This window comes from Thunnus maccoyii, chromosome 6 (assembly GCF_910596095.1).
Source record: "Thunnus maccoyii chromosome 6, fThuMac1.1, whole genome shotgun sequence".
In the NCBI taxonomy this organism is placed as follows: Eukaryota; Metazoa; Chordata; class Actinopteri; order Scombriformes; family Scombridae; genus Thunnus; species Thunnus maccoyii.
The window spans coordinates 9,659,496-9,687,151 of NC_056538.1; the positions used below are offsets into that span (position 1 = coordinate 9,659,496).

The following is a 27,656-nucleotide window of genomic DNA, read 5'->3' on the forward strand; positions in this document are numbered from 1 at the left end:
GTGATCAATAAGGAAGGTAAAGATGTTACAGAATGCTCCTAATGCAGACCAATATCATTACTGAACACTGTTCAAAGAATAATAACTTCAATTATAGTTAACAGATTAAAGGACATTGTACCTGATATAATAGATAATGATCAGTTTGGGCTGTTGTCAGATAATATTAGACAGACTTTAAATATAATAGATTATGCACGGAACAATGACACAAATCTCTTATTACTAACATTAGACACATAGAAAGCCTTCGACTGGGTGTTGTGGCCATTTATGTTTGACATTGTAAGTAGTTTTGGTTTCCATGAAAGGTTTAGGATGTGGCTTCAAGGAATGTATAAAAATTCACTGTCTAGAGTAAAGGTTAATGGCACGCTGTCCGGAAGATTTTCAATCCATAAAGGGACAAGACAAGGAGACCCTCTTTCACCAATTAAATTCGTAATTTGCATAGAGGCACTTGCAGAAAGTATAAGGAAAAATAATAACATTAAAGGCGTAAGTATAAAAGAAGAACAACATAAATTGGCATTATATGCAGGTGATGTGATCATTTATTTAACAGACCCAGATGAATCTTTACCAAATTTAATGGAAACAATCTCAGAATGCAGCAGGCACTCTAGATATTAATTGAAATTGTATTTAAAGAAAATTAAATATCTTAGAATCCATCTGACAGGAGACATAAAGACCCTGTATATGTAGATAATTATCAAGTTTTGGAAAATAGCATAAATTGAGACAAGACCTCAACAGATGGAAAACGGTACCAGAGTCAGTACTGAGTAGAGTTGAAATCGTGAAAATGATGATTCTTTCACAGTTCTTGTTTTTATTTCAAACCTTACCAATACCCATTCCACACAGTAGTTTTAATAGATGGAATACAATGCTTTCAAATTATATATGGAATTATAAAAGGAGAAGGAAAAAACTCAGTTTGCTAACCCAAACTAATGAAAAGGGTGGGCTTAGCTTTACAGATTTAAGGATCTATTTTTATGCTACTCAAGTAGCATTAATTTCTTTAAATATTTACAAATAAGGAGATATCTCATGAATCAGCAGAGAGAAGAACAGAGTCAGATAATGCATGGGTTACTGGAATTCATAAACAAAAATAGAAACAGTGAAAAAAGTAAAATCTCAGAATGTACAAAATCCTACAGGAAGCAAAGGTAAATGTGGACAACACCAAAGAAAAATGTGAAGTGGAACTGGTAACAACAATTTCGGAAGAAAATTGGAAAGAAGCATGTAAAAGAATTTTTAAGACAACACAGTCAAAATATTAGAAAGCATGTGCTTGGAAAATTAATATGAGGCTTTTCGTAACACCCAAAATTATATCAAAACGGTATATGGTATATGGCTTGGCTGGACGTTAAACTACCATCTATTAGCACCTGGAAAGTAACAGTCGAAGGGATTAAAGAAATGGAAAGAATCACTTATAAGTTGAAAAACACAGAAGAGGAATTTATAAACTGGGTCATGGAAATAGATGGAGTGGAACAGTAAAAGTAAGAGTACTGCAGAACACTGAATGAGGAGATGGTCAGGTAGAAAGAGTACCTGTTATACACAGTATGTGGTTGATGTGACAGACATCAGTGGGAAAATTGGGTCATTTGGATCTAGAGGCTGCAGCACACTCAGCTTGAAGTAGAATCAGTGCTGAAAGAAACTAGGTTGCCTTACCGCAGGTGAAGAGGAAACACTAACCTCACCTGCAGCTGGCTTCCAGTAAGCACTGTGGTTTACCAGAGTAGTCCTCTGTCAGACTGTTCCTTCTACAACCACACACATAGCTGGTGTTACATGAAGTGGACAATGTCTACGTTTACATTTACATTGTAACATTTAAATGAGACAACTTTGGAGTTACGGAAAGGTCAAAGGCCAAAGTTTCAATTAAGGAAGTTCAACTGAACCTGCAAGGATTAGAAAACTAATCATACTTGACATCTCACTTGTTAAACAGCATTAAACTGTGTTCAGACTGACAGCATGATTGTTCTCCTCACTGGCAGCCAAGTGTGGGAGGTGTTTCGTTTTCTGTCTTACTACCCTAACAAGGTAGTGTTGAGTCAAATTCAGTTTTACCATCAATTTGATTTTTATCTTTTCCTTTGTCATTGGTTTGTCATTCGCCCTTGAGCTGCCCTCCCAGGCCTGGCTCCAGGGGTGGATGCAAGAGACTGAAATGAGACCTTGTTGGGTGGCTAACACTAGTCCCCATAGAGAGGGTGAGGAGCTCAGACATCTGGAAAGACTGCAGTTTGAATTCAGTGTTTGAGTTAGTTCAGGCATGCGATTAGGATACCCCACTTGCGCACTTGCAATTGGGAGGAAACCCATGGTGTAGACAGAGTATGCTGGACTATGTAACCCATCTAATCTGAGAATGCCTCAGAACCCTTGAAGAGGAAATGAAGATCACAGGGTGCTTGGGCTACTTTGCTTAACTTTCCACCACTGTGTCACTGTGTTTTGAGAACAGTAGGTCACAGTGGCTGCTGATAAGCAGCAGAAAAGTGATGAGTATTCCTTCAGAGTATCTAGTAGTTTTTTTAGTAGTATATTTTTCCTTAAAAGGGAATATTTAGGTTGAGGAATTGTTTCCCCTATTTTCCTGATCACCCAGAACCTCATCTGGACTGAAGGTTTTCAGCTACATAATTGGTTTTAGTGTCTTTGATCACAACATTTTAAACCTGTTTCATGTTGTTCACAGGTAGTGAAGGTGGCAGCGTCCAGGTGACATCTGTTCCAGCCTCTCTGGTGCCCTACAGTCTGTCTTTCTCTGCCCGGGTGTCTTCTCCTCGTCCAATCTCTAAAGTGGAGTCCAACTGCTCCCTGGACCCTCTCCAGTACCTCAACACAGAGCAAACTCAGGCCACGGTATGTAGAGTGCTAATGTGTCTGTTGTGTGTGATTGCTCCTCATTACTGAGAACAAGACATCTCTCTATTTATGTTTATGAGTGTGTTTTGTGAACTGCAGGTCAAGTTGGCTGCAGGACACAAGTTTGACAGGGATGTTGAACTGTTGATTTATTACAAAGACGCCCACCAGCCCACTGCTGTGGTGGAGGCAGGACAGTTCTCTGCCAAGCCTGGTGAGTGACAATTAGAGAAGTTGTTACTCTGTAAATAAAAAGTTAATTATCCTCATCCTCAAACTGAGAAGTTACATGTGTTTTAATAAATGATAAAAAGCAGATTTCTGGTAATTTTTGTGTCTCTTTCCTGTGTTTCAGGCACTCTGATGGGTGATCCAGTGGTGATGCTGAGCCTGTACCCTGAGTTCCCCCAGGCTGTGATGTCTTCAGTCGCCTCATGTGGAGAGTTTGTGTTCTTGATTGATCGATCTGGAAGTATGGATTGTCGTATGGGTAACAGCAACAAGCAAGAGACTCGCATTGGCAGTGCCAGGGTATTCATTATGTGTCAACTCTGTCATAAAATCATTCATACTGTTCCTCTCACAAAGTGGCCTTCACTATCTTTTCTCTCTTCCTCCAAGGATACTCTACTGCTCCTGCTGAAGAGTTTACCAATGGGCTGCTACTTCAACATCTACAGTTTTGGGTCCAGTTATCAACACATCTTCCCGTAAATCACTGCCTCATTTCACCCAGTCCACAAAAATGTGTTTCAGTCTTTGATATCACTGTTTGCACATGTGTGTCTGTATTTCAGTGCTGTCAGTAGACAGATCTTTGATATTGGGTGATTCAGCAAAACCCCAAATTATGTTTAATCTCCAATTTTTTAACATTCACTCTCAACAGGGCCCTAAGTTGCTAGCCAGACTCTTCTCTTCTGTATTTCCCCGGTAGTGGAACGAGTTACCAAACTCCATTCGATCCGCAGAGTCCCTCTCGATCTTTAAGAAAAAGCTGAAGAACCAGCTCTTTCACAAACACCTCCACACATGATGGACTGAAAACTATTATTATCCACTTCTATGCACTTTATTGCCTCTATGCACTGCCTGTAGGCACCTACATCCTATCAGACCTGAACTTAGCTTCATGACACTTACTCATGTTGTTCTCCTCCTGAATAGATCCTTGCTTGTATTGTATTAATTCTCACGTGTACGTCGCGTTGGATAAAAAGTGTCTTCCAAATGAAATTGTAACATTGTAACATTTCAAATCAATTATTCCTAAAAGTTTAGGGAAAGATTACAGTTATGCTATAAAAAAGACTGGATATGAATTTCAAATTGAATTTTGGAAGTTGGTAGCACTACACAACCATCCAACCTCCCCCATTTGTGTGTTTCTGATGGCAGTAAGAGTGTGGAGTACAATGAGAAGACCATGGAAGAAGCTCTGAAGAAAGTTGAGGAGATGGACGCTGATCTGGGAGGAACAGAGATCCTGAAGCCCCTCAAACACATTTACAGCCAGCCCTGCATTCTCAGTCAACCAAGACAAGTAACACACACACACACACACACACACACACACACACACACACACACACACACACACACATACACACACACACACACACATGCATTATGCAAAAACTTAAGGGTCAATTTTGTGACACAACTATGATATTATGATTTTCCTGATCTTCAAATTTGCTTTGCTTGTTTGTTTTGTATTTATGTGTCTTGTCCCGCACTAACACTGTAAAGGTGGGAGGAGCAACACAAACAGAATTAACTGTGAGGTTAATTCAAATGAGGTAGTGCAGGGAACTTACTTGGACGTTGTGTGTTGAATAGATATCTCAAAACCACGTCTGTTTAATTCTGTTGTCACCTGTTAATTTAGTACATATAAAAGTAAGTGTCGACAACAGAAAGCCAAATTCTTGATGGAAATACACAACATTTATGGAATAATACTAAAAAAAATGTGAACAGACAATTAATATAACATGCTTGTACTAGTACCTATTCATCCACTCATTTTCCGTCGCTTCTCTGGGTCTCAGTGGCCTAGACCAAATGGACAAAAATAGCATGTGTGCTTAGAAACAAGTCTTGCACTGTAACCCAAATGTTTTCCTGTTCACTGTGCTTGTTCCATCAAAATAAAGCCCTTACAATGTCCCAATCACCTTTTTACCCCGGATCCACAACAAAGTCTTTAATTAGTAGTATCTGCCACTCAGTCTGATCCATTGTTTTAAATTAAATTTTTGTTTACTTATTCCCACATAATACAGCATACAGTGCATATTTAACCATCAGTAAGTCTAAATTGTTAAGTCTACATTGAAGTGAGTAAGTTGGGACATGTGACAGCTGAATAGCTCTGCATTAAGAGATTAAACTTACATCACAGCTCTTCCCTGTGTATAGTCTGGTGCAGTTTGTACAGTTTCCTGATGATGTCTGTGGACAGAGAAATGTTAGTGTGGATCTGTTGTGGCAGGAAGGTTTGGACAGGATTTGGACAGCTACAGGTGTGATACATCTGGAAAATGTCGCTGAAGCAGATGTGACAGTTCAGCTGTTTTCATTTCACTCACTGACGCTTGCTGACATTTTTTATTAAAACTGCTGCTTGTTTCTGTTATTTACTCGCTGAAAATTCACTGGTTCCTGTGTTTTAATGGAGCACATGAAGTGTTTGACTGCTGGTGTAGTCAGAGTAAGCAAGCAAAGAATAGGAAATAAATGAGGGATAACATATCCTGTACAATCTATAAACAATTGCTTGATTGATCTACTCAATGGTTCCTAATTTTCTGTCCTTCCCATGTACAAATCAGTTTATTAGAGGTTCATACATAACACATCTTTGTTGTTCCATATACATCACTGTTATATCTACTTGTGTTAACAGCAACCTGACACTGCTCTCAATATTTTGTGGATGACTCATAGCACATGTTACATGTTTCATAGTGTGATGATATTTAACTAACAGTGATATGTAAACTCTCCGTCCCAGCTGTTTGTCTTTACTGACGGCGAGGTGGGGAACACCAAAGAAGTTATAAATCTGGTGAGGGACAACTCAGGCTCCCACAGGTGAAAGCACAATAACACAAAATACAAAAATACAACAATCACCCACACAATTCCCAGAATATGTTCAATGTCTGAATTCTGTGTGTTAAAAACAAAAGTACTTCATTGCAGGTGTTTCTCTTTTGGGATCGGGGAAGGAGCCAGCTCTGCTCTTATCAATGGGTTGGCCAAGGAAGGAGGAGGTCACGCTCAGTTCATCACAGGAACTGACAGGATGCAACCAAAAGTAAGACATGACCATTTATTATTAAAAATTGTATCTAGACAAAGACATAATTAAAAATAAATAATGAATAAACATTTTTTATTCTTCAGGTGATGCAGTCGCTGCGATTTGCTCTGCAGCCAGCTGTAGTGGACATCTCAGTCACATGGGATTTACCAAAGGCAGTGTCTGTCACTGTCCTCTCTCCACCCATCACAACAATTTTCCAGGGTCAAAGGTCACTGGTTTATGCTCAGCTCACTGGACAGGTAGGAGCAGCACCATGTCATAGAGAAACACCTCTCTGGTCTGATTTTTTTGCTCTTAAAAACATAAATAAAAGTGTTAAAGTGTAAAGTGTAAACTATGTAGCATCTTCTGTGAGATAAGAAGATTGGTTTCTATCACTGTAATGCTCTCTCAGAGTCCAGAGGTAGCAGAGGGCTGTGTGACGGTGAAGTACAGCCTGGCAGGTCATCCATCCCAGAACCAGCTTCGCTTCAGTCTCAAACCTGCAGAGGACACTGGGTAAAATAGAGTTTAGTGGTCAGACAGCAAAAGTATCATAAATTAGATACTGACTTTACAATACTGAGTTTATAATGGTTATTTGTATAAAGTCAGATGGTTTTGTATAAAAATAATTTCATAGACTAATGCTGCATCATTAATAGCCTTCTATTGATATAAATTTAAGTAAATTTACATTTATATTTAACTCAGTTTTCTAGTTCAGAAAGAGAAAAAGAGATCAAGTACTTGAAATAGAGAGACAGACAAATTGTGTGTGTGTGTGTTGGTATTACACATGTGGTGGGGACATAAATCTATTTACACATTCATGCTGTGGGGCCTCACCTCCCCTTAACAAAAGTTATTTACTTAAAGGTGAAGACTGGCTTTAAAGTCAAGGTAAGATTAGGGTTCTGGTTTCAGGTCCCCTGAAGTGATGGAAACACAACTGTGTGTGTGTGTATATGTGTATTTGTGTGTGTGTGCGTGTGTGTGTTACATCTTCCAACATGTTAGTGGGTATTTAGAAAGAAAAATTGTATTAATGATGTTTATTATTTTGCCTCTAATTTCCATATTTTGAAAAGTTGTTAAATGTCCTGACTGGACATATATCACTATTTTGCATTCATACAAATAAAATTTAACTCCTCTGACTCCTCAGACTAACAGTCCACAGGTTGGGTGCTCGGACTCTGATTCGCTCCCTTGAGATGGAAGAGAGAGAGCGCAGAGGACAGCAAGATGGACGAGTGAAGCAGAAGGTGGTGGAGCTCAGTGTCCAATCAGGAGTGAGCAGTTCCTTCACCGCCTTCATTGCTGTCAATAAAAGTGACAGCAAGGCGATTCAAGGACCTCTGTTGCGCAGAAATGTTCCAGCACCCAGTGAGTGTTTCTAAGAACTAATAAAAACACTGATGATAGTGTAGAGAAGCACAGTGGTGTAATGCTTTAACAGTATGGAAATCATCATTCTTCATTCACAAATCTATTAATCACTCTTATTATATTATGAGATAAAAGCATTTCATCTGCGCTCACAGTGAATTTGTGTGTGATCATCTGTTCACATACCTGTGTGTGTTTGTAATAAGTTGCACTTTTTCTCATTTTCAATATTTGAACATTTTGAATATTTTATGTAATACTTTTAACTACTTCAGTCATTGCAATAAACTCAAAAACCAGTATTTTATTAGCTGATACTTTTTTGTGAAGTAATTGTCATGTAATATTTTCTTGACCTCATATTTTGTATATTTTTTTTCATCTTAAGTGATGATGACGGGTTGTTGTGTGCCGGGATATCCTAGGCTTTATGGTGCTCTACCCATGGCAGATTGTAAGTAAAATGCTGAATTTGAACACACATTTGTGTATTTCTATGAATACAGTATGTAAATAGAAAAACGGAGTAAAATATAAAATCATTTTTTGCGGTAGAAATGCTCTTTAATTTCTTGCAGCTTTTACTGTGAACTACTGTATGTAGGAGTTGTATTGCCTCTGGTAGACTTTAGCAGTCCTGGGTATAGGCAACATATGCAGTTGTTTAGGACAACAAGATAGTATAGAGAAACACAATGATGTAATCACTAATCTACTAATCACTCTCATTATATTATGAGATAAAAGTATTTCCTCTGTTATCACAGTGTTTTTGTGTGTAATTACCTGTTCACATACCTGTCTGTGTTTGTAATAAGTTGCACTTTTGAATATTTGAACATCTTGCGTAATACTACTACTTGTTGTGAGTCATTGCAATAAACTCAGAAACCAGTATTTTATTAGTTGATTTTTTTCATATAAAATTTTCTTGACCTCATATTCTTTTCTTTTCCTTCTTAAAGCCATGTTGATGGGGAACAGGCCACCGAGTTTGGCTAATGCTTTAGCCATGACAAGTGGTAAGTAAAATGCTGAATGGGATGAACACACATCTGTGTATTTCTAAGAAAACAATATATAGATAGAAACACGAAGTAAATATAAAATAATTTTTTGTTGCAGAAATGCTCTTAAAGTTCTTGCAGCTTTTACTGTGAACTACTGTATGTAGGAGTTGTATTGCCTCTGGTAGACTTTAGCAGTTCTGAGTATAGGCAACATATGCAGTTGCCAAGGGCAACAAGATAGTATAGAGAAGCAAAATGGTGTAATCACAAATCTATTAATCACTCTCATTATATTATGAGATAAAAGTATTTCCTCTGTTATCACAGTGTATTTGTGTGTAATTACCTGTTCACATACCTGTCTGTGTTTGTAATAAGTTGCACTTTTGAATATTTGAACATCTTGAATATCTTGCATAAGACTTTTAACTACTTGTTGTGAATCATTGCAATAAACTCAGAAACCAGTATTTTATTAGTTGATATTTTTTTGTTTTTCTTGACCTCATATCCATTTTTTTCTTCTTAAAGTCATGATGGGGAGGGCCGTGCCACAGAGTTTGTCTACGCAGAGTTATGATTTTGCTGCTCCAGTCATGGGAAGTCGTAAGTAAAATGCTGAATGGGATAAACACACATATGTGTATTTCTACAAAAACAGTATATAGATAGAAACACGGAGTAAATATAAAATAATTTTTTGTTGCAGAAATGCTCTTTAATTTCTTGCAGCTTTTACTGTGAACTACTGTATGTAGGAGTTGTATTGCCTCTGGTAGACTTTAGCAGTCCTGGGTATAGGCAACATATGCAGTTGCCAAGGGCAACAAGACAGTATAGAGAAGCAAAATGGTGTAATCACAAATCTATTAATCACTCTTATTATAGTATGAGATAAAAGTATTTCCTCTGTTATCACAGTGTCTGTGTTTGTAATAAGTTGCACTTTTGACTATTGAACATCTTGAATATCTTGCATAAGACTTTTAACTACTTGTTGTGAATCATTGCAATAAACTCAGAAACCAGTATTTTATTAGTTGATATTTTTTTGTTTTTCTTGACCTCATATCCATTTTTTTCTTCTTAAAGGCATGAGGGGGAGGGCTGTGTCACAGAGTTTGTCTACGCAGAGTTATGATTTTGCTGCTCCAGTCATGGGAAGTCGTAAGTAAAAAGCTGAATGGGATAAACACACATCTGTGTATTTCTATGAGTACAGTATATAATAGAAACACAGAGTATAATACAAAATACATTTTTGTGGTAGAAATGCTCTTTAATTTTTTGCAGCTTTTACTGTGAACTACTGTATGTAGGAGTTGTATTGCCTCTGGTAGACTTTAGCAGTCCTGGGTATAGGCAACATATGCAGTTGCTTAGGGCAACAAGACAGTATAGAGAAGCACAATGGTGTAAAAAAAAAAATATGGGGGGGAAATGATAGCCTGTTGTATGTTGCAGAGTCCAGTACAGTTCCTATATTCATTTATATCAAAGGCTATATTACAGCCATCTGAATTAAAAACTTAAATTAAGAAAAACCCCTTGATGTGAATATTAAGTGCTTTAAATTTAACCATCTACATTCTGAATCACCTTTTTCACCTTGTGATAAAATCTAGACTGGAGCTGGATCACTGTATTGCTGCTTATAGCGATAATCTTAAGTGTATTTGTACAACTCAGTTATGTATTTTACCAGTCAAGCCAGCATGATATTTTATTCAATGAACAAATTGGAAAAGTAGAAACCAAACACAAATATGTCTTAACTTTGATGACCCTCTACTTTTCCTCTTAGTTTGCCAGTTAAACATCTGTTGTTTGTTTTTTATCAAAATAATGCAGCAATCATTGGATTTCCAAGAACAGACATTCATGGTCCCCAAAGGATGAATTCTAATGACTTTGATTTTGTTTTCAGCTCTGTCGTGCTCAGGCTCCTTTGATAACAGTTTTGAAGCCACCATGCCCAAGCAGCCTCGCAGAGACCCTTTGCTGCAGTTGGTGTCCCTCCAGAAGGCGTCTGGTTGCTGGTTGCTTGAACCAGCTCTGGCTGCTGCACTGGGAAAGACCAGCGAGGAGGTGGAAAACCCCAAACCTTCAGCGGTGAGTCGTTGAAGAAAACAATAAAGGAACTTATTCTAAAACAGATTTAATGAATCACTTTATATAAAAAAAAATGTTAAACACACCATTAAAAAAAACTTAAAAAGAGAGACCAAAACAAAAATCAGGGCTATACAGTATGTATAATAATAAAAAGACATGCTGAGAAATTAGTCTGCAGCAGAATTCGAGACCATAATTTAGAGTCATTCCTAGGTGTGATAAACAGTGTGATCGTGGTCAAACTGCAATAACACCAGAACAAATCTTAGAAGCTGTGTTCTGTATGAAGATAAGTGAGACACAATGATGTTGTGGCTGCTCAGTAATAATCAAAGAAATGCAACCAGATTGAGAGATTGTGTATGGTGCCCTCTTGTGGTGTTTTTAAACCACCTGTTAATGAAAGGTGACAGATGAACCATATCTGAGAGTAAATCACATGTACTGTACATATTTGAGTGTGCTCTTATTTTATTTAGTATATAATATTGTTACCACTGTTTTAAGAACTGTTCAGTCACATTTTCCTTTGAAATGCTTTGCTGTCTTTGTTTTCCTTGATTTTGTTTCTTTCTGTTGTCTTTTATTCTTTCATTTGCTGATAAAGGTGAACAAGGAAGTGTGGGCCACCATTCTGGCTCTGATCTGGCTTCATGGTTTCAAGTCAGATGTTCAGGATGAATGGGAGCTTCTGGCTATGAAGGCTGCATCATGGCTCTGTGCTCAGAAGGGTAATCATCATAATAATAAGTGCTGATCTGATGTTTTTAACTGTGTGTACTGGTTATAATCAGCTGCTACATTCAGTCTAATGATGGCTTCTTCTGTGTTTTTTTTCAGCACCATGTGTGACAGAGTGTGTGGAAGCTGGAAATGCACTGCTGGGTTGCAAGGTGCAGAAAGATTCACTGGGGATTTGAGGTTTTTGTTAAACTGGCTTTTCCTTCCAGATTGGTACATAGGAGCAGATTTACTCCATCCTGCATTTACTTCATCAACATTGAATGTTACTACTTTGCACTTTCTACTTTTATGATATCTTGTGCCTTAGTATATTTGCCCTGTGCTTCATCCATCCAGGATCAGCCATGTAACAAGACAGAATTGTTTTCTGTGTCAGTGCTTTAATGTTGCTTTGTATCAGAAATGGTTTCTTGTTCCAGAAAATTAAAGTTGAATCTTTGGACCTGAAACTTCTTTGTGCATTTAAGCTCAAACAAGACAACAACACATTTCCCCATGCAGCGTCCCATAAAACTGTGAGAAATCATTGTTGGCACATACATAAGGGATACATGCACTACACTAAGTCTCATAGATTTATTACAGTGCATTTCTGTTGAAACCAGACCTCAGCCTTTCAGCATGAAGTTGTTGTATACACCTGATCCTGTTGGTCTAATGAGAAGATCTTTGCATTAGACCGGTAGGATCAGCTGCATACAACAAAGACAGAAAGAAAAGATAAATCAAAACAGAAAAGAGATTGAAATAATATTAAAATATATTTAAAAAATAATGAAAAAGTTCTGTACACACACACGCAAAAGGTTTGACTGGTGCTCTTTTAATTGTGAGAGAGCTGTGAAGCTGATGCACACTGCAACTGTTTAACATTTCTTACAATTCTACCCACAGGGGGCGCTACTGTAATATTATAACATTATATTTCTACTATTGTTGTCTTTAATAAAAATGAAACTCGGTACACAAGTTGTCCATAAGAAAGTGCACGACATATTGAAGCATGGCACCAATAACTCCACCTTGTATCCATTAATGAAACACCACCATACTACTTATTAACTGCCACAGTGGAGGTCAATGGTAGAGAGGAATAAGATATAGCCTATCAGGCCCTGAATACACATATAATAGCTGTTAGTACTGTAGGATGAGTTTATTTTTGTTTTTTGTTGACAATAAGAAAAGTAGAAAATAGAGAATATCACCAGACTTATCCTTTAAAAGTGTGATTAGATTATGTCAGATAACTTTATTATTCATCAGAGGGGAAACTAGTTTGGTCACCCATTCACAGTGACAAATAAGAGTCAGGTCAGACAGCAGATGTCATATGAAAAACATACAGTGCAACATACTACCACTATAGTAGTAACGCTAACACACAAACTCAATAATAAATATTAAATCAAGAAAAAACTAAATAAAAACAATGTATTTAATCAAAGGTTGAACATATGTGACACACCTGAAAAGTGGACCAAGGAAAAAGGCAATTAGTCATACCCATTTATTTGTTTTGTAATCTTGTTACACTTCACTGGAAAAAAGTAAAACAGTTTTAATGGCTTATGGAAAGATCAATAATAAATAAATCAATTCTATACAAACTTCTATTATCACAGTTACAGTACATATATGTCATTGAATCTAATATTACACTCAAACGACCATTTAAAAGTTGGTATTTAGGTGAAAATACACCTTCTATCAGTCATAAAAAAAAAGCTTACAGGATGAAACCCTCTAGTCTTAGCTCTTTTAAGGCACACATTTTTTTTCACGATTGTTTAAAAATCATAAATGAACACTGAGTTATTCATGTTATATGAATATATCATTCATGATTTCAGTAGGCTACAGCTCTGCAGTTTCTAGACAGTGTAGAGATTGTTCATGCAGATGTAAAGCAAGAAAAAATGATGATGGTGGACTAACTTTGTCAGCCATTGAGGATGAAAGTCATCGACTTTGACGTAGCCTTTCAGGTCTATGAAACAGAGGAATATGGTATATCAGGCTTTGGAAACACACACAATAGATTTGTTGACAATAAGAAAATATAGAAAATAGTCAGCCTAATCCATTAACAAAAGTTTTTTTGTTGTTTTTTTTTTCATTTGCCATCCACTTACAAAATGATTCTGTGCTATTCATCTCTGATTTTTATACCTTTAATATTTGGCTTTAATCTTATCATGGAAAGGGTTCAATACTGATGGTAAAAAGAAGAACATTTGACATACTCCTCTCTCAATACTGAAAGGCTGAGATAAATGACCATTTGTTCTTATGGTTAGTTGAATATTTGTTTTGTACCCATTTAATCAAATTCAAGGCCGTGATACCTGATCAAAGGCTTTTTGTGTCTCTAAAGCTAAAGCCATATTCTCTCTACTCTGGAAATGAAGTTATAATATTCAGAATCTTCTCATTAGTAATAAACCCAGTTAGATCAGGATGTATAATGTGTTTTATTGCAGTTCCTTCTCTTTTTGCAAAAATAGATGTAAGCAATCTATAGTCATTTTGTGCAATAGGCCTCCCCCTCTTTACACTTTTTATGTGTAACATTGATCAGTGATTGTCATCAGTAGCTAGTAATGAAGTCATTTGATCTGAGAAAGCCTTATAAAATGCACTGATATATCCGTCTGAACCAGGGCTTTTGTCGTTTTTGGCAAATCTCATTTCAAACTCCATTATTGTCTTGTCTGCGTTAATTGTATCATCTTGGCAACTTAAAGTTTAATGTTCTGAAAGAAGGAGTGAAGTTGCAATGAGGGTTTGTTTCTGACTCAGTAGAGGCCAGTGGAATGAAATCTCAAATCACCAGAGCATCTTTCTGCACCTCACATCCCAGCAGTGCATTTCCAGCCTCTATACACTCTGTCACACATGGTGCTGAAAAAAACATAGAACAAACCATCATTAAACTGAATGTAGCAGCTGATTATAACCAGTACACACATTTAAAAACATCAGATCAGCACTTATTATTATGGTGATTACCTTTCTGAGCACGGAGCCATGACACAGCCTTCATAGCCAGAAGCTCCCATTCATCCTGAACATCTGACTTGAAACCATGAAGCCAGATCAGAGCCAGAATGGTGGCCCACACTTCCTTGTTCACCTAATTCACCAAATCAAAGAAAAACAGATGGAAAGACCAACAGTATGAGTGAAGATTCAAGACCAAAGCTCACTGGACATTGTCCCTACACTGAGGAGTGATCAGCTGCTCACAATATTTACTACAATTTAAAAATAACCGATCAAGTTGCATTCTTACTGTATATCTAACAATAACCCACCAATGCAGGTTTTGGCTTATCCAGCTCCTCGCTGGTCTTTCCCAGTGCAGCAGCCAGAGCTGGATCTAGCACCCAGCAGCCAGACGCCTCCTGCAGAGACACCAACTGCAGCAAAGGGTCTCTGGGTGGCTGCTTGGGCTTAAAGGCTGCATCCTCGCTTAAATCTGTCTCTGAGGAGAAAATCATAGAAAGTGTAATCAGTATAATCTGTGTGTAGCTGCATAGATGTGGGAAAGGGATTGTAGAGATTGTTGGGACTGCTGTCTGTTTACATACATACATGTCCCTCTGAATGTGCAGCTTCTTTAAAAGACATATAGTTTAATAATGTCAATGACATTCAGAAAAAATCATTAACACACTATGTGTTTGCTTACCATTGCTCTGACATGATGCTTTCTGACCACCCTTAAAGAAGCCTCCAACTCTGCTGAAAACTGTTGAGACAAAGGAGATTTCAAGCAAATCATCAGGATCTGTTTTTTACGTAATTTTATTTCACATTTAGCTATTGCCTTACTGGCACACGTCACATCCAGAATAACTTTCAAGATTTGTATTGTAGCCATCTATGTTATGTTTGTTGTAATAAGCAATAAAACCTAAATATATAACCTAAACAAAAACCTAACGAAATAAATAGGTTTGCGTAATTAATAAGAGAAATATATTACAACATTTCTATGCAATTTGAATACATGCAGCACTAAACACAAAGTACATGGAATCAGTTTTCAGTATTTGGTCATAAACCAAAGTATTACAAAGAAATGTTGACCTGATGATGTTTCCCCTTCTCAGCACAGACACAGGGACGTAGTGTTAGTTCAGGCACAGCACTGAAGTCACGCTAGCATTGCTTCACAATCACTGGCTTTCTTCATTAAGGGAAAATTTTGTTCTCTAGCAAAGTCTTCTTTTCTGCTCTTATTCTTTGAGAGCTCCCTCAAAGAACCATTGTTTCTAGAGAGAGATATTGCTGTTTTTTACATTTAATTTTTCAGTGCTTAATACAACCTAAAGAAAATTCTGTTCACCCCAATTTATTAAAGGAACCTCCTTTAATAAATTTTGATCTGTTTAAGAAATTAGATTGACCTGTTGAAATACGTTCAAGTACCACTACAAGTAATCTAAAAAAAACACAGGAGGAAGATTTACCTGATTTCAGTTTCTTCTTTACAGACTTTCCTGAAAAATGTAAGAGATACATTAAGAAAGTTACAACATTAAAGCGGCTATAATCAATATCGTTCATAAGGACAATGTATCAAATGCAATGTGTGATGTCAAAGGTGTCCCCTGTTGTGATGAGAGAATTCAGGTGTTTATTCCTATAGAGAATTAACACACAACTCTGGAGCTCCCCCTGGCTTTTTTGAGCTTTATAGCAAGTTTCGACTCATTCTGTAGCTGTCTGGCCCCGAACTTTACTGTTTTGATTCTCTCTCACCGCTTTTATAGTGTCATTTTTGGTAAAAACAGCTGGCTGTTAAAAGTGCTAAAAACACACTGTACACTACCTGCTTGGCACCAAACGGCACAGACAGTTGACAACTGGCTGGTGAACGCAGTGGAGCATTAAGCAGCTTAAGAGTCAGATATTTCCCTCAGTGTGTAGCCCCCAGCCAATAACAGCGGCCAGGGTGTGAGGCTTCTCCATCTCTCTCCTCTGCTGCTGTACAGAGTGCTGCTGTGTGCTGCTCCTCTGCTGTCTGTTTGACCGTGCAGAGAGACCACAGTGGACCGGACAAGGGTGTATTTTGGCTGCATTCACATGAAATTTGGCATTGTGGCACCTTACCGCGGGGTTATGTGGAGGTGCGGGTGTGTTTATTTGTGCTTTAGACTGTAACTGTTGTGAAACAATCAGAAATAATATTTTATTTATCTGATTCACAGCTTTGTTCTCGCTCTTTCTCTCTCTGGTGTCGTTGAGCCAGGGAGGAGGGGCCAACTTTGAATGCTGTGTTTACAAACGCCAATTGACAAATCCTGTATAGTATGCCTTTAAACATACAACTAAAACAAACTTGATGCAAAATTAATATTCTGTTCTGTTATCATCAACATAGCTTCCAATTTACTGAAAGGTTTTTTTTAGATTCTATGATTTTTATTGGCATATTTTGGAGCAGCAACTTCTACATTTCAGCAGTTGCTAGGAAACTTCTCTCACTGCAAAAGCTGCCTCTGTGTTTCTCTGCAGGACTCGTATCATCTTTTGTTGCAGCTGACAGTGTAACATCACCTGTAGACTATAATATTCTCCTCTAATATCTCTGTGACTGGCACATGACCGCCTCTCATCATGGACTGCGTTGCTTTAGAAAAACATTTTTTAGCATCTAACTTTGTGTCAAAGCACAAATCAAAGCATGAAGCATACTCACAAATGCACACCTCCTCATGAACAGGTGACATTCATCAGGCTGAAACGAGCAATTTATGACAAGTTCATACCACAGCTAGCCTTGATACAGGGAATAATATTCATCACAGTCCTGAGAAGCCCATCAAGACCTTTATCATACAATGATGTCAGGGTCACTTAATAGCACCATGTAGAGGCAAATCTGATCCTCCAAAAAAATTATTTTAAAAAAAAAGAAATTTCCCTTTTTGGGATTACACGTATGTGTGTTTGCTTACCATGGCTCTGAAATGAGGCACCAAACTTGCGGGACCAGCCAAAGCCGCCAAAACCTGTTTATGGGGAGATTTCAAGTAACTGATCTGTGTTGTATTCAGAAATAAAACTAGAAATAAAAACCCACATCTGCACAAGCGACAAAAAACAATTCAGCTTTTACAACATACCTGAATCACATGAATCCTCATCGAACCCCAGAGAAAAATCACGCAAACTGCATCCTTTTAAATTTAAAAAACAAAGAGTAGAATATTAAATCTAGTGTTGTCTTGCACAAGAGTTAGTAGACAAAAACTATAAATAAAAATGAAATTTAAAAAAAAATCAAAGCTGTTGGTGACAAATAAGAATTTTTCATTCGCTCTTAGAGTAACACTGACCTAACATTAGATCATTTCTAAACAACAGAGGCCCTTGAATTGCCTGGCCGTCGCCTTTATTGATGGCAATGAAGGCAGTGAAGGAGCTGCTCACTCCTGATTGGACACTGAGCTCCACCACCTTCTGCTTCACTCCATCTTGCTCTTCTCCATCCTCTCTCTCCTCTATCTCCAGGGAGCGAATCAGAGTCCGAGCACCCAACCTGTGGACTGTTAGTCTGCAGACAAGAGAGAGGAGTTAGGACAGGTGGAGCTTACCTTATATTTCTATCAATGCACAATGGAGATCCATGTCGAGTCAATTAGGTCTCTATAGATCAAATTTACTGACCAACTCAGATTTCAACATGCAAGTGCATCAATATCACAGCAACATCAGCAATCTTTCCACCCTGCTACATTGTAAACACAGTACAAACCCTACACTTAGAATTCTAATCTAGCTTTCTGTCAAGAGCTCCCTCAGCTTTAATCAACAAAGTCATGATATGGGGACTCCACACTGTTCTCCAAGAGTGTGAAGAGTTCACCAAATTCCACATGCTGGTGCAATATCCTTTCAGTTATTAGGATCATGTTTATCATTAATTTCACCCATTTAATTTTATTATATTTTTTTTCCAAAGCTTCATTTTTTTTCTATTGGAAACTCACTACCCAGTTCATGGCCCTTCTATTGTCTGACCAAACCCTGTTTTACCCAGTGTCCTCTGCAGGTTTGAGACTGAAGCGGAGCTGGTTCTGAGATGCATGACCTGCCAGGCTGTACTTCACTGTCACACAGCCTTCTGCTGCCTCTGGACTCTGAGAGAGCATTACAGGGATAGAAAACATGTTTAATAATGTGATGACAAACCTGATGAAAAAAAAAAGCATAATGCCAATCTCTCAGTTTACCGATGGGCAAATTCATCCTCAGATATAAAATAGGTATTTCACTATGACATGGTGCTGCTCCTACCTGTCCAGTGAGCTGGGCATAAATCAGTGACCTTTGACCCTGGAAAATTGTTGTGATGGGTGGAGAGAGGACAGTGACAGACACTGCCTTTGGTAAATCCCATGTGACTGAGATGTCCACTACAGCTGGCTGCAGAGCAAATCGCAGCGACTGCATCACCTGATGAATAAAGAATGTTAATTCATTATTTACTTTTAATTATGTCTTTTGTCTAGACACAAATTTGATGTTTTTTATGTTTTTTTAATAATAATAAATGGTCATGTCTTACTTTTGGTTGCATCCTGTCAGTTCCTGTGATGAACTGAGCGTGACCTCCTCCTTCCTTGGCCAACCCATTGATAAGAGCAGAGCTGGCTCCTTCCCCGATCCCAAAAGAGAAACACCTGCAATGAAGTACTTTTGTTTTTAACACACAGAATTCAGACATTGGACATATTCTGGGAATTGTGTGGGTGATTGTTGTATTTTTGTATTTTGTGTTATTGTGCTTTCACCTGTGGGAGCCTGAGTTGTCCCTCACCAGATTTATAACTTCTTTGGTGTTCTCCACCTCGCCGTCAGTAAAGACAAACAGCTGGGACAGAGAGTTTACATATCACTGTTAGTTAAATATCAGCACACTATGAAAAATGTAACATGTGCTATGAGTCATCCACAAAATATTGAGAGCAGTGTCAGGTTGCTGTTTCAGTAACACAATTAGATATAACAGTGATGTATATAGAACAGATAAGGTGTGTCATGTATGAGCCTCTAATAAACTGGTTTGTTCAACATTGTACTTGGAAAGGACAGAAAATTAGGAACTATTGAGTAGATCAATCAAGCAATTGTTTATAGATTGTATAGGATATGTTATCCCTCATTTATTTCCTATTCTTTACTTGTTTGCTCTGGCTACACCAGCAGTCAAACACTTCATGTGCTCCATTAAAACACTGGAACCAGTGAGTTTTCAGTGAGTAAACAACAGAAACAAGCAGCAGTTTTAATAAAAAATGTCAGCAAGCGTCAGTGAGTGAAATGAACACAGCTGAACTGTCACATCTGCTTCAGCAACATTTTCCAGATGTATCACATTTGTAGCTTTCCAAATCCTGTCCAAACCTTCTTGCCACAACAGATCCACACTAACATTTCTCTGTCCACAGACATCATCAGGAAACTGTACAAACTACACCAGACTACACACAGGGAAGAGCTGTGATGTAAGTTTAATCTCTTAATGCAGAGCTATTCAGCTGTCACATGTCCCAACTTACTCACTTCAATGTAGCAGCAAATTGCTGATGAAGATCAGGAAAACACCAAACTATGAGAGGGTCATAGTTGTGTAACAAAAATGACCCTTAAGTTTTTGCATAATGTGTGTGTGTGTGTGTGTGTGTGTGTTACTTGTCTTGGTTGACTGGGAACGCAGGGCTGGCTGTAAATGTGTTTGAGGGGCTCCAGGATCTCTGTTCCTCCCAGATCAGCGTCCATCTCCTCAACTTTCTTCAGAGCCTCTTCCATAGTCTTCTCATTGTACTCCACACTCTTACTGCCATCAGAAACACACAGATGGGGTCAGATGGTTGTGTAGCGCTACCAACTTCCACAATTCAATTTGAAATTCATATCCAGTCTTTTTTATAGCATAACTGCAGTCTTTCCCTAAACTTCCTCATGTCTTAACTGTACTGTTAATACCATGACCATATTTGTAGGAATAATTGATTTTGAAATGTTACAATGTTACAATTTTATTTGGCAGACTCTTTTTATCCAACGCAACGTACACACGAGAGTTAAAACAACACAAGCAAGGATCTATCCACGAGAAGACAACACAAGTAAGTGCCATGAAGCTAAGTTCAGGTCCGATAGGATGTAGGTGTCAACAGGCAGTGCATAGAGGCAATAAAGTGCATTGAAGCCGATAATAACTTTTTTTTTTTGCAGTCCCTCAGGTGAGGAAGTGTATGAGAAAGAGCTGGCTCTTTAGCTTTTTCTTACAGATCAAGAGGGACTCTGCAGATTGAGTGAAGTTTGGTAACTCACTCCATCACTGGGGAACTACAGAAGAGTCTGGCTAGCAACTTTTGAGTTTTTCAGAATCACCCAATATCAAAGACCTGTCTGCTGACAGCACTGACATACAGACGCACATGTGCAAACAGTGATATCAAAGACAGAAACACATTTTTGTGGACTGGGTGAAATGGGGCAGTGATTTACAGGAAGATGTGTTGATAGCTAGACCCGAAACCGTAGATGTTGAAGTAGCAGCCCATTGGTAAACTCTTCAGCAGGAGCAGTAGAGTATCCTTGGAGGAAGAGAGAAAAGAGAGTGAAGGCCACTGTGTGAGAGGAACACTATGAATGATTTTATGACAGAGTTGACACATAATGAATACCCTGGCACTGCCAATGCGAGTCTCTTGCTGGTTGCTGTTGCCCATACAACAATCCATACTTCCAGATCGATCAATCAAGAACACAAACTCTCCACATGAGGCGACTGAAGACATCACAGCCTGGGGGAACTCAGGGTACAGGCTCAGCATCACCACTGGATCACCCATCAGAGTGCCTGAAACACAGGAAAGAGACACAAAAATGACCAGAAAACGGCTTTTTATCATTTATTAAAACACATGTAACTCATCAGTTTGAGAATGAGGATAATTAACTTTTTATTTACAGAGTAACAACTTCTCTAATTGTCACTCACCAGGCTTGGCAGAGGCCTGTCCTGCCTCCACCACAGCAGTGGGCTGGTGGGCGTCTTTGTAATAAATCAACAGTTCAACATCCCTGTCGAACTTGTGTCCTGCAGCCAACTTGACCTGCAGTTCACAAAACACACTCATAAACATAAATAGAGAGATGTCTTGTTCTCAGTAATGAGGAACAATCACACACAGCAGACACGTTAGCACTCTACATACCGTGGCCTGAGTTTGCTCTGTGTTGAGGTACTGGAGAGGGTCCAGGGAGCAGTTGGACTCCACTTTAGAGATTGGACGAGGAGAAGACACCCGGGCAGAGAAAGACAGACTGTAGGGCACCAGAGAGGCTGGAACAGATGTCACCTGGACGCTGCCACCTTCACTACCTGTGAGGAACATAAAATGTTGTAATCAAAGAGACATTACAAAATGACATTACTTGAGCAACTGTGAGGCATTGTTTGAAGCAATGGATGACACAGGGCTATTGCATACAAAACCTTTTCAAAGGAAAGAACATGTATATCCCCAAAACATTTTACAGCTGCTGAAAGATCAGCAATGAATAGGAACACATCTGAGTTATGAATGGACAAAGGGCAACTGTGTATTCATTAAAAGACAACTGTCAGAGTGAGAAATATGGGATAATTGTGACGCATGTGGCTGTATGTACAAATGCTGAACTTCATAGTGTATCTCTTCAGCCTAGAAAACTGGGAGCTCTGCATCTGCAAATGTGAATTGGTTATTGCAGTAAAAGTGTGAAAGACAACTTGCTCTCTGTGAATCCATCTTAAAATTTCCACAACAACTACCGTGTCCTTGTGTGTTTTGAAAATCCTCCACACACTTTCACCATCATATTAGGCACTTAGCCAACTGACTTGTCTACATTGAATTTTTTAAAATTTTGCAATGTTGGAAATGTGGAAGTGTAGAAGTGTGGCTATTGGGGAATACTCAACCTTTTTCTGAAACAAATGAAATTTTTTTAGTAATTAGTAAATTAGTAAAAAAACTAAGTAAAAAAAAAATCTGCATTTCGTTACTTCTCATTTTAGTCACATTAGTTAAGTTAAACAGAGAGTCAGCATTAACACACTGCATCCATCTCAGCTTTTTTTACAAACATTTTACAAAGCTCAGAACAAACAACAATCTGAAAACATTTTGTCAGTCACAATGCAATGGCCATGTTTCTACGGATTCAGAAAAGCACAAAATGTGCATCATTTTTTTAGGCAACTTTTGCAAGTTGAACATGATTGTTATGGAAAGTCAAGGTGAAATCTCACTTTCTCCCATATTTTCCTGCCATCTGTAACCTGCTTGGTTCTATGTTCACTCCTCAGTCCAACTAGAGGTTGGAAGACTTTTTACAGCCTGTAGCATATGTTTTCAGAATGTTTACTGTCAGTGTAGTGGACAAAAGTTCTTTTCATTGGTGTACTTTCAGGCATGTTACTGTTGGAATGAAATTCCTTGCAGTTATGGTGTGTATAAGCAGAATGTGTTGTCTGGTTTTCCTACCCTGAGGTTGGTAGCGAGGGTTGAGCACAGCAGGCAGACAAAACCTCAGCCCGTCATCAGCCTGCACAGCCAGCTCAGTGACGTACTCCAGCCTGATGGAGGCACTCTCTCCTGGAGGCAGACTGCCCACACTCAGAGAGAATATATCCGGGCTCTGATCACTCTCCTCCAATAGGAAGGCCTGCTGACCAGAGCTCAGTGCATCATCATACTCCTCATGAGCCTGCAGCACAGATGACACATGTGAGTAATGGTTTGTGTGTTTACTGTTTTACTGTCAGTAAAGTGTTTGCTGTTTACTGTCTGTCAGATTCATCACTGTGAGTACGTCTTTACTGTCCAGCTCACCTCCTGTTTCTCCTTCACCTCAGCTACAATCTGTGTTTGTCCAATCTTAGCACTGAAATGACAGACAGCAGCATCTCCAGGCAGAGGGAAGACAAAAACAGCCTCCAGTGGTTTGTCCTCCTTGTTCTCGTAGAGCAGAGTGGAGACCAGTGTAGCCACATGGTCCCTCACCTCCAGCTCCACTTCAATGCTCTTCAGAGGAACTGATGAGAAACAATTGATGACTGATTGACTGATATTTGACTTTGATAAGAAAAGCTTTTTGTCTTCCATTTGTACACAATCTGCCTGATAGTCGACTGGTGGAGTCCAAACTCTTTAGAAATGGTTTTGTAACCCTTTCTAGCCTGGTGAGCATCAACAACTCTTCCTCTAAGGTCCTCAAGAAATATCCTTTGTTTGAGACATGACATACGTCCACAAAGCTGTGTTGTGAAGCTCAGACTTTGATAGTGAAAACCCAGATTTCTCTTCTTTAAATGAGGCAGGGCCTCCCAGACTCACACTTGATTGTTATCCAAATGATTGAAACACCTGACTCTAATTTCCCCTTCAGATGCATTGATGATCCTAGAGGTTCACATACTTTTGCCATGCACAAATATGTAACATTGGATCATTTTCCTCAATAAATAAACAAACCAGTGTAATGTTTTGGACTCATTTGTTTAATTGATGTCTCTTTATCTAGTTTTAGGACTTGCATGGAAATCTGATCACGTTATAGGTCATATTTATGCAGAAATAGAGCAAATGCTAAAGGGTTCACAAACTTTAAAGCAGCACTGTATATCCAAACACAGACACACACCAGACCGTTTGAAACCACCCTCATTCTTGCACAAGATAATACAAGAATACAAACTGAAATAGTAGTCATAGCATGATTAACATTTGGAATTTATTGAGACAAAAATAAAAAATAAAAAAAATGTTTTCAGTTCTGTACCTGGTTCCCTCTCAGTGGTAAGTAGACCGCTGGAGTCTTCCATCCTACCTGTGCAACAGGTAACAAGGAGATTTGAGGACTTTCTGCTGTAGTGACAAATAAAAGTGTAATGCAAGTTACTTTAACATTATACTCTGTATATTGTTCAGTAGTTCGGACATTAGTTTGATAGTTTTTTCATTTTCATATGAGTGATGTCATCCAAATAATTTTTCTGATTCTCAACTTTTATCTTAGAGCTTTTCCAGATATTTTTAAGTTTTTTAGTTTAGTTTTCAGATACAGTGGTGGAATGTAACTAAGTACATTTGCTTAAGTACTGTACTGAAGTGCAGTTCTGAGGTACTTGTGCTTTACTTGAGTATTTTCATTTTTTTGCTATTTTGTACTTCTTCTCCACCACAATTCAGAGGAAAATATTGTACTTTCTACTCAACTACATTTATTTGACAGCTGTATTTACTTTTTACATTCAAAGTTTACATTAAATAATATATAAGCTTATAAAATACAAGACATTGTGAAAGATTAAAATTCCCAAACCTTTTGCCTGGTAACCCCTGTGTCTATAGTTCCTTGTCATGTTGCAGATGTTTGACTTGTTAACAGTTCCACCAAATAAATCATTGTTTGAGGCTCAATGAGGTAAGGCTTTCCAATATTTCACAAAAAAGAAAAGTTTAGAGATAAGTCTGAAAAATGCATCAAACTTTGGCAGAACTTTGTTGTTTTTTTTTGTTGTCCTCTACCTGGCTGATTTAATATATCTGTCACAGTCAGGGACATGTAGAGGATGTTAGAGGGCAGGGGGCCACATTCATAAAAGGCAATTTTTGCAGATAATTAAATAAATATATGCCTGTAATGACTAATTTTGCAACACTGTTAAATGGATATGTATATGTATAATGTATGTATTTAAAACAAACCCATGACTGAGGTTGGTTCAAACACAGCTACATGACATTTAATTAATGATACATACAAAGAAATGAAGTGTATTCCTGTAAATTCTCCTCACAATATTGCTGACAAAGATGTACTTCCTCTGGCTGCATGGCTGCCTCTCTCACTTCCATATTCATCTATTACCACTTCTACATAGAAGGCATAACTGCTTCAGTAATAATGGACAATAGGAGGATGCTGATATTGTATGGCTAAGATACTATTACTATGTGCCAACAAATCAGTTTCATATAGTTCACATATCATATCATAATACTGAGGCTTGGAAGACACCATGCATGTAAGCCACAATTCTTTAGATAAGGTATATTAGACACTGGTTTATAAAAGATTTTAACAGTTAATATTCCTTCATCCCTTCCCTCCCTCCAAAAATGTATGCTTACTGTACACATAATCGTGCATTAGGTGTTACTTTCATGCCTGACATTAATAACACAAACACAATGACAACATCACTGCTGACTATAGTTAATGCAGACACAATTTGACACTAGAAACTCTGATTAACTTAGCTAACACTGAACGCACCTCATTGGCTGTTTATGGAGGAAAACGTCGTTGTACTTGTTGAGTGTATCATTATCTTGTAGTTTATGGAGGATAAGGATGCTAATCTTTTTTACAACTTTATAACTAACGTAAAAAACTTGGTGAGACGTGTTACGTGACAGTATCCACACCAGCTTTGCATGAGATGTGCGATGACAATAATCACCTCGTGAAGTCCCCGTGAGTTCCGTCAGCAACAGCCACTTTACCTCGAGGTAAACTTTTAACCCTAACATATACTGATATAAATCCTCTGTCAGCTACACTCAGAAACAAGATGAGATTCTGAGTATATTATGTCACTCTGGATGTAGCAGGAATATATATATATTTTTTAAAAACACCCCAGAAAAGAGGAACTTTCTCTCTCGGGAAGCCAAACGGGCAGGTATTCAAGCCCCCTTTAAGATATATGTGCACGTGACTGGTCAGAGGGGGCGACGAGTACTTTCACTTTTGATACTGGAATAATTTTACATTGTAGTATTATTGCTACTTTTAGGCTCTCTTCCACCACTCTTCAAATACTGACAGCTGACTGATAAGTAACACAATAACACAACTGATTTAGCTGCATATACTGTAGATAGATAGATAGATAGATAGATAGATAGATAGATAGATATAACATTACTGCTCCCCTTAAATATGATAGAACTGAACCTTCCTGGAGGTCGAACTCCACTGTAAATGGTTTTAGCAAACGTTTACTCTAAATAATAAATACCCGTCTTGCTCACATAAAGTCAACGTCACAGTGTGTTCTGCGTCATCTTGGACAACTTAACAGATAAACAAAAACATGCGTACCTCTGAAGAGAAATGATTATCAGCCCGGGATAGTTTTAACCTAGTTTCCTCCTGTAACGCTGGATGTTATGTGAGAGAAGAGTTTGCAGGATGATAAAACAGGAACAGTTTAATACTCAGCTGTTCATAGACCCTCACTGCCAAATCTGTCACGCCTATGGGGGTACTCTCGATTTAACTACAGCGGCATCAGATGGGTGGGGTTTGTACTCGCTACTCATATTCCAAATCATTTTTGTCTTAGGTTTTTCCACAAAATAGCACACCTTATAAATTCTGAAATTACACATAGCCTACTTCTTCGTCCTCATTGAAACATCCAGAATCTATGAATAAACAAATATTTATATTATTTCAGAAGTTAAACTGCTGCACACAAGACGACTCCTACCTCACTGAATGGTTCATTCTAAGTATTTGTGTGCTGGGGGGTTTCACAGTTTGCATACTGGACCACGATTAGTTTACAAACCAGCTGTAATGTCACAAAATCATGTTGTTAGGCACAGAGAAACCTTCCTCTACAGTGAAAACAGCCTTCAGGTGTCAAAATCTGCACATCATTCTGCACAGTGAAGTTCAAACACCCCAATGAAGTAATGAAGAAATAAGTGAGACACATTTTTGAGTGTTGGGGATTTAGGTGCTCCCCCATGCCTCACAGCTGCTTTTTCTTCATATGTTCAGCAGTCACCTTTGTCTTTTCACATTCACCCTTTAAGACCACAGTGTTTGGTGTGAGTGTCACTCACAATAACTTCAAGTTGCATTAAGTGATTTTTCAACACTGGGTGGCAGTAAGACTCCAAAACAAGCTCACTGAATTGAGTGTGAATTGATAATTCATGACCTTGTAAGTAATAAAAAAATAACAGCTTTACGAAACATTAGTGACCCTAAAGGCTAAAGATAACAAATCACTACTACTTGTTCTTGTTGGCACTGTGGATCAAACATATGTATAAATGCAAAAAGAAAGCACAAAG

The 27,656-nt window shown here is 38.2% G+C and overlaps 2 protein-coding genes across 11 annotated transcripts in view; one reads left to right on the forward strand and one right to left on the reverse strand.

Moving 5' to 3' along the window:
- The window catches only part of LOC121898500 (von Willebrand factor A domain-containing protein 5A-like), a 36,203-nt gene extending 24,270 nt beyond the window's left edge, over positions 1 to 11,933 (forward strand). Inside the window, exons 19-21 of the mRNA XM_042413640.1 lie at positions 10,553 to 10,737; positions 11,348 to 11,471; positions 11,581 to 11,933. Coding sequence (XP_042269574.1) covers positions 10,553 to 10,737; positions 11,348 to 11,471; positions 11,581 to 11,660 — 389 coding nt within the window. The 3' untranslated portion in view covers positions 11,661 to 11,933. The remainder of the gene's footprint in view (positions 1 to 10,552; positions 10,738 to 11,347; positions 11,472 to 11,580) is intronic.
- The window catches only part of LOC121898498 (von Willebrand factor A domain-containing protein 5A-like), a 35,881-nt gene extending 9,087 nt beyond the window's left edge, over positions 1 to 26,794 (reverse strand). Inside the window, exons 1-22 of one of the 10 annotated variants that reach the window (XM_042413631.1) lie at positions 25,840 to 26,393; positions 24,340 to 24,425; positions 23,391 to 23,593; positions 23,043 to 23,265; positions 21,729 to 21,895; positions 21,512 to 21,626; positions 21,195 to 21,370; positions 21,016 to 21,104; positions 20,194 to 20,338; positions 19,293 to 19,372; positions 19,067 to 19,181; positions 18,796 to 18,954; positions 18,535 to 18,638; positions 17,835 to 18,052; positions 17,622 to 17,675; positions 17,454 to 17,507; positions 15,963 to 15,992; positions 15,179 to 15,238; positions 14,802 to 14,971; positions 14,497 to 14,620; positions 14,318 to 14,388; positions 12,712 to 13,474 (exon numbers count right to left, since the gene is read on the reverse strand). In XM_042413631.1, coding sequence (XP_042269565.1) covers positions 13,469 to 13,474; positions 14,318 to 14,388; positions 14,497 to 14,620; positions 14,802 to 14,971; positions 15,179 to 15,238; positions 15,963 to 15,992; positions 17,454 to 17,507; positions 17,622 to 17,675; positions 17,835 to 18,052; positions 18,535 to 18,638; positions 18,796 to 18,954; positions 19,067 to 19,181; positions 19,293 to 19,372; positions 20,194 to 20,338; positions 21,016 to 21,104; positions 21,195 to 21,370; positions 21,512 to 21,626; positions 21,729 to 21,895; positions 23,043 to 23,265; positions 23,391 to 23,593; positions 24,340 to 24,425; positions 25,840 to 26,096 — 2,706 coding nt within the window. In that variant the 5' untranslated portion in view covers positions 26,097 to 26,393 and the 3' untranslated portion in view covers positions 12,712 to 13,468. Of the gene's footprint in view, positions 1 to 12,711; positions 14,389 to 14,496; positions 14,621 to 14,801; positions 14,972 to 15,178; positions 15,239 to 15,579; positions 15,765 to 15,962; positions 15,993 to 17,194; positions 17,234 to 17,453; positions 17,508 to 17,621; positions 17,676 to 17,834; positions 18,053 to 18,534; positions 18,639 to 18,795; positions 18,955 to 19,066; positions 19,182 to 19,292; positions 19,373 to 20,193; positions 20,339 to 21,015; positions 21,105 to 21,194; positions 21,371 to 21,511; positions 21,627 to 21,728; positions 21,896 to 23,042; positions 23,266 to 23,390; positions 23,594 to 24,339; positions 24,426 to 25,839; positions 26,396 to 26,670 lie in introns of those variants that run through there. The other 9 variants (XM_042413632.1, XM_042413638.1, XM_042413635.1 and 6 more) reach the window with 9 other exon arrangements.
- Between the last annotated feature and the right edge of the window lie 862 nt (positions 26,795 to 27,656).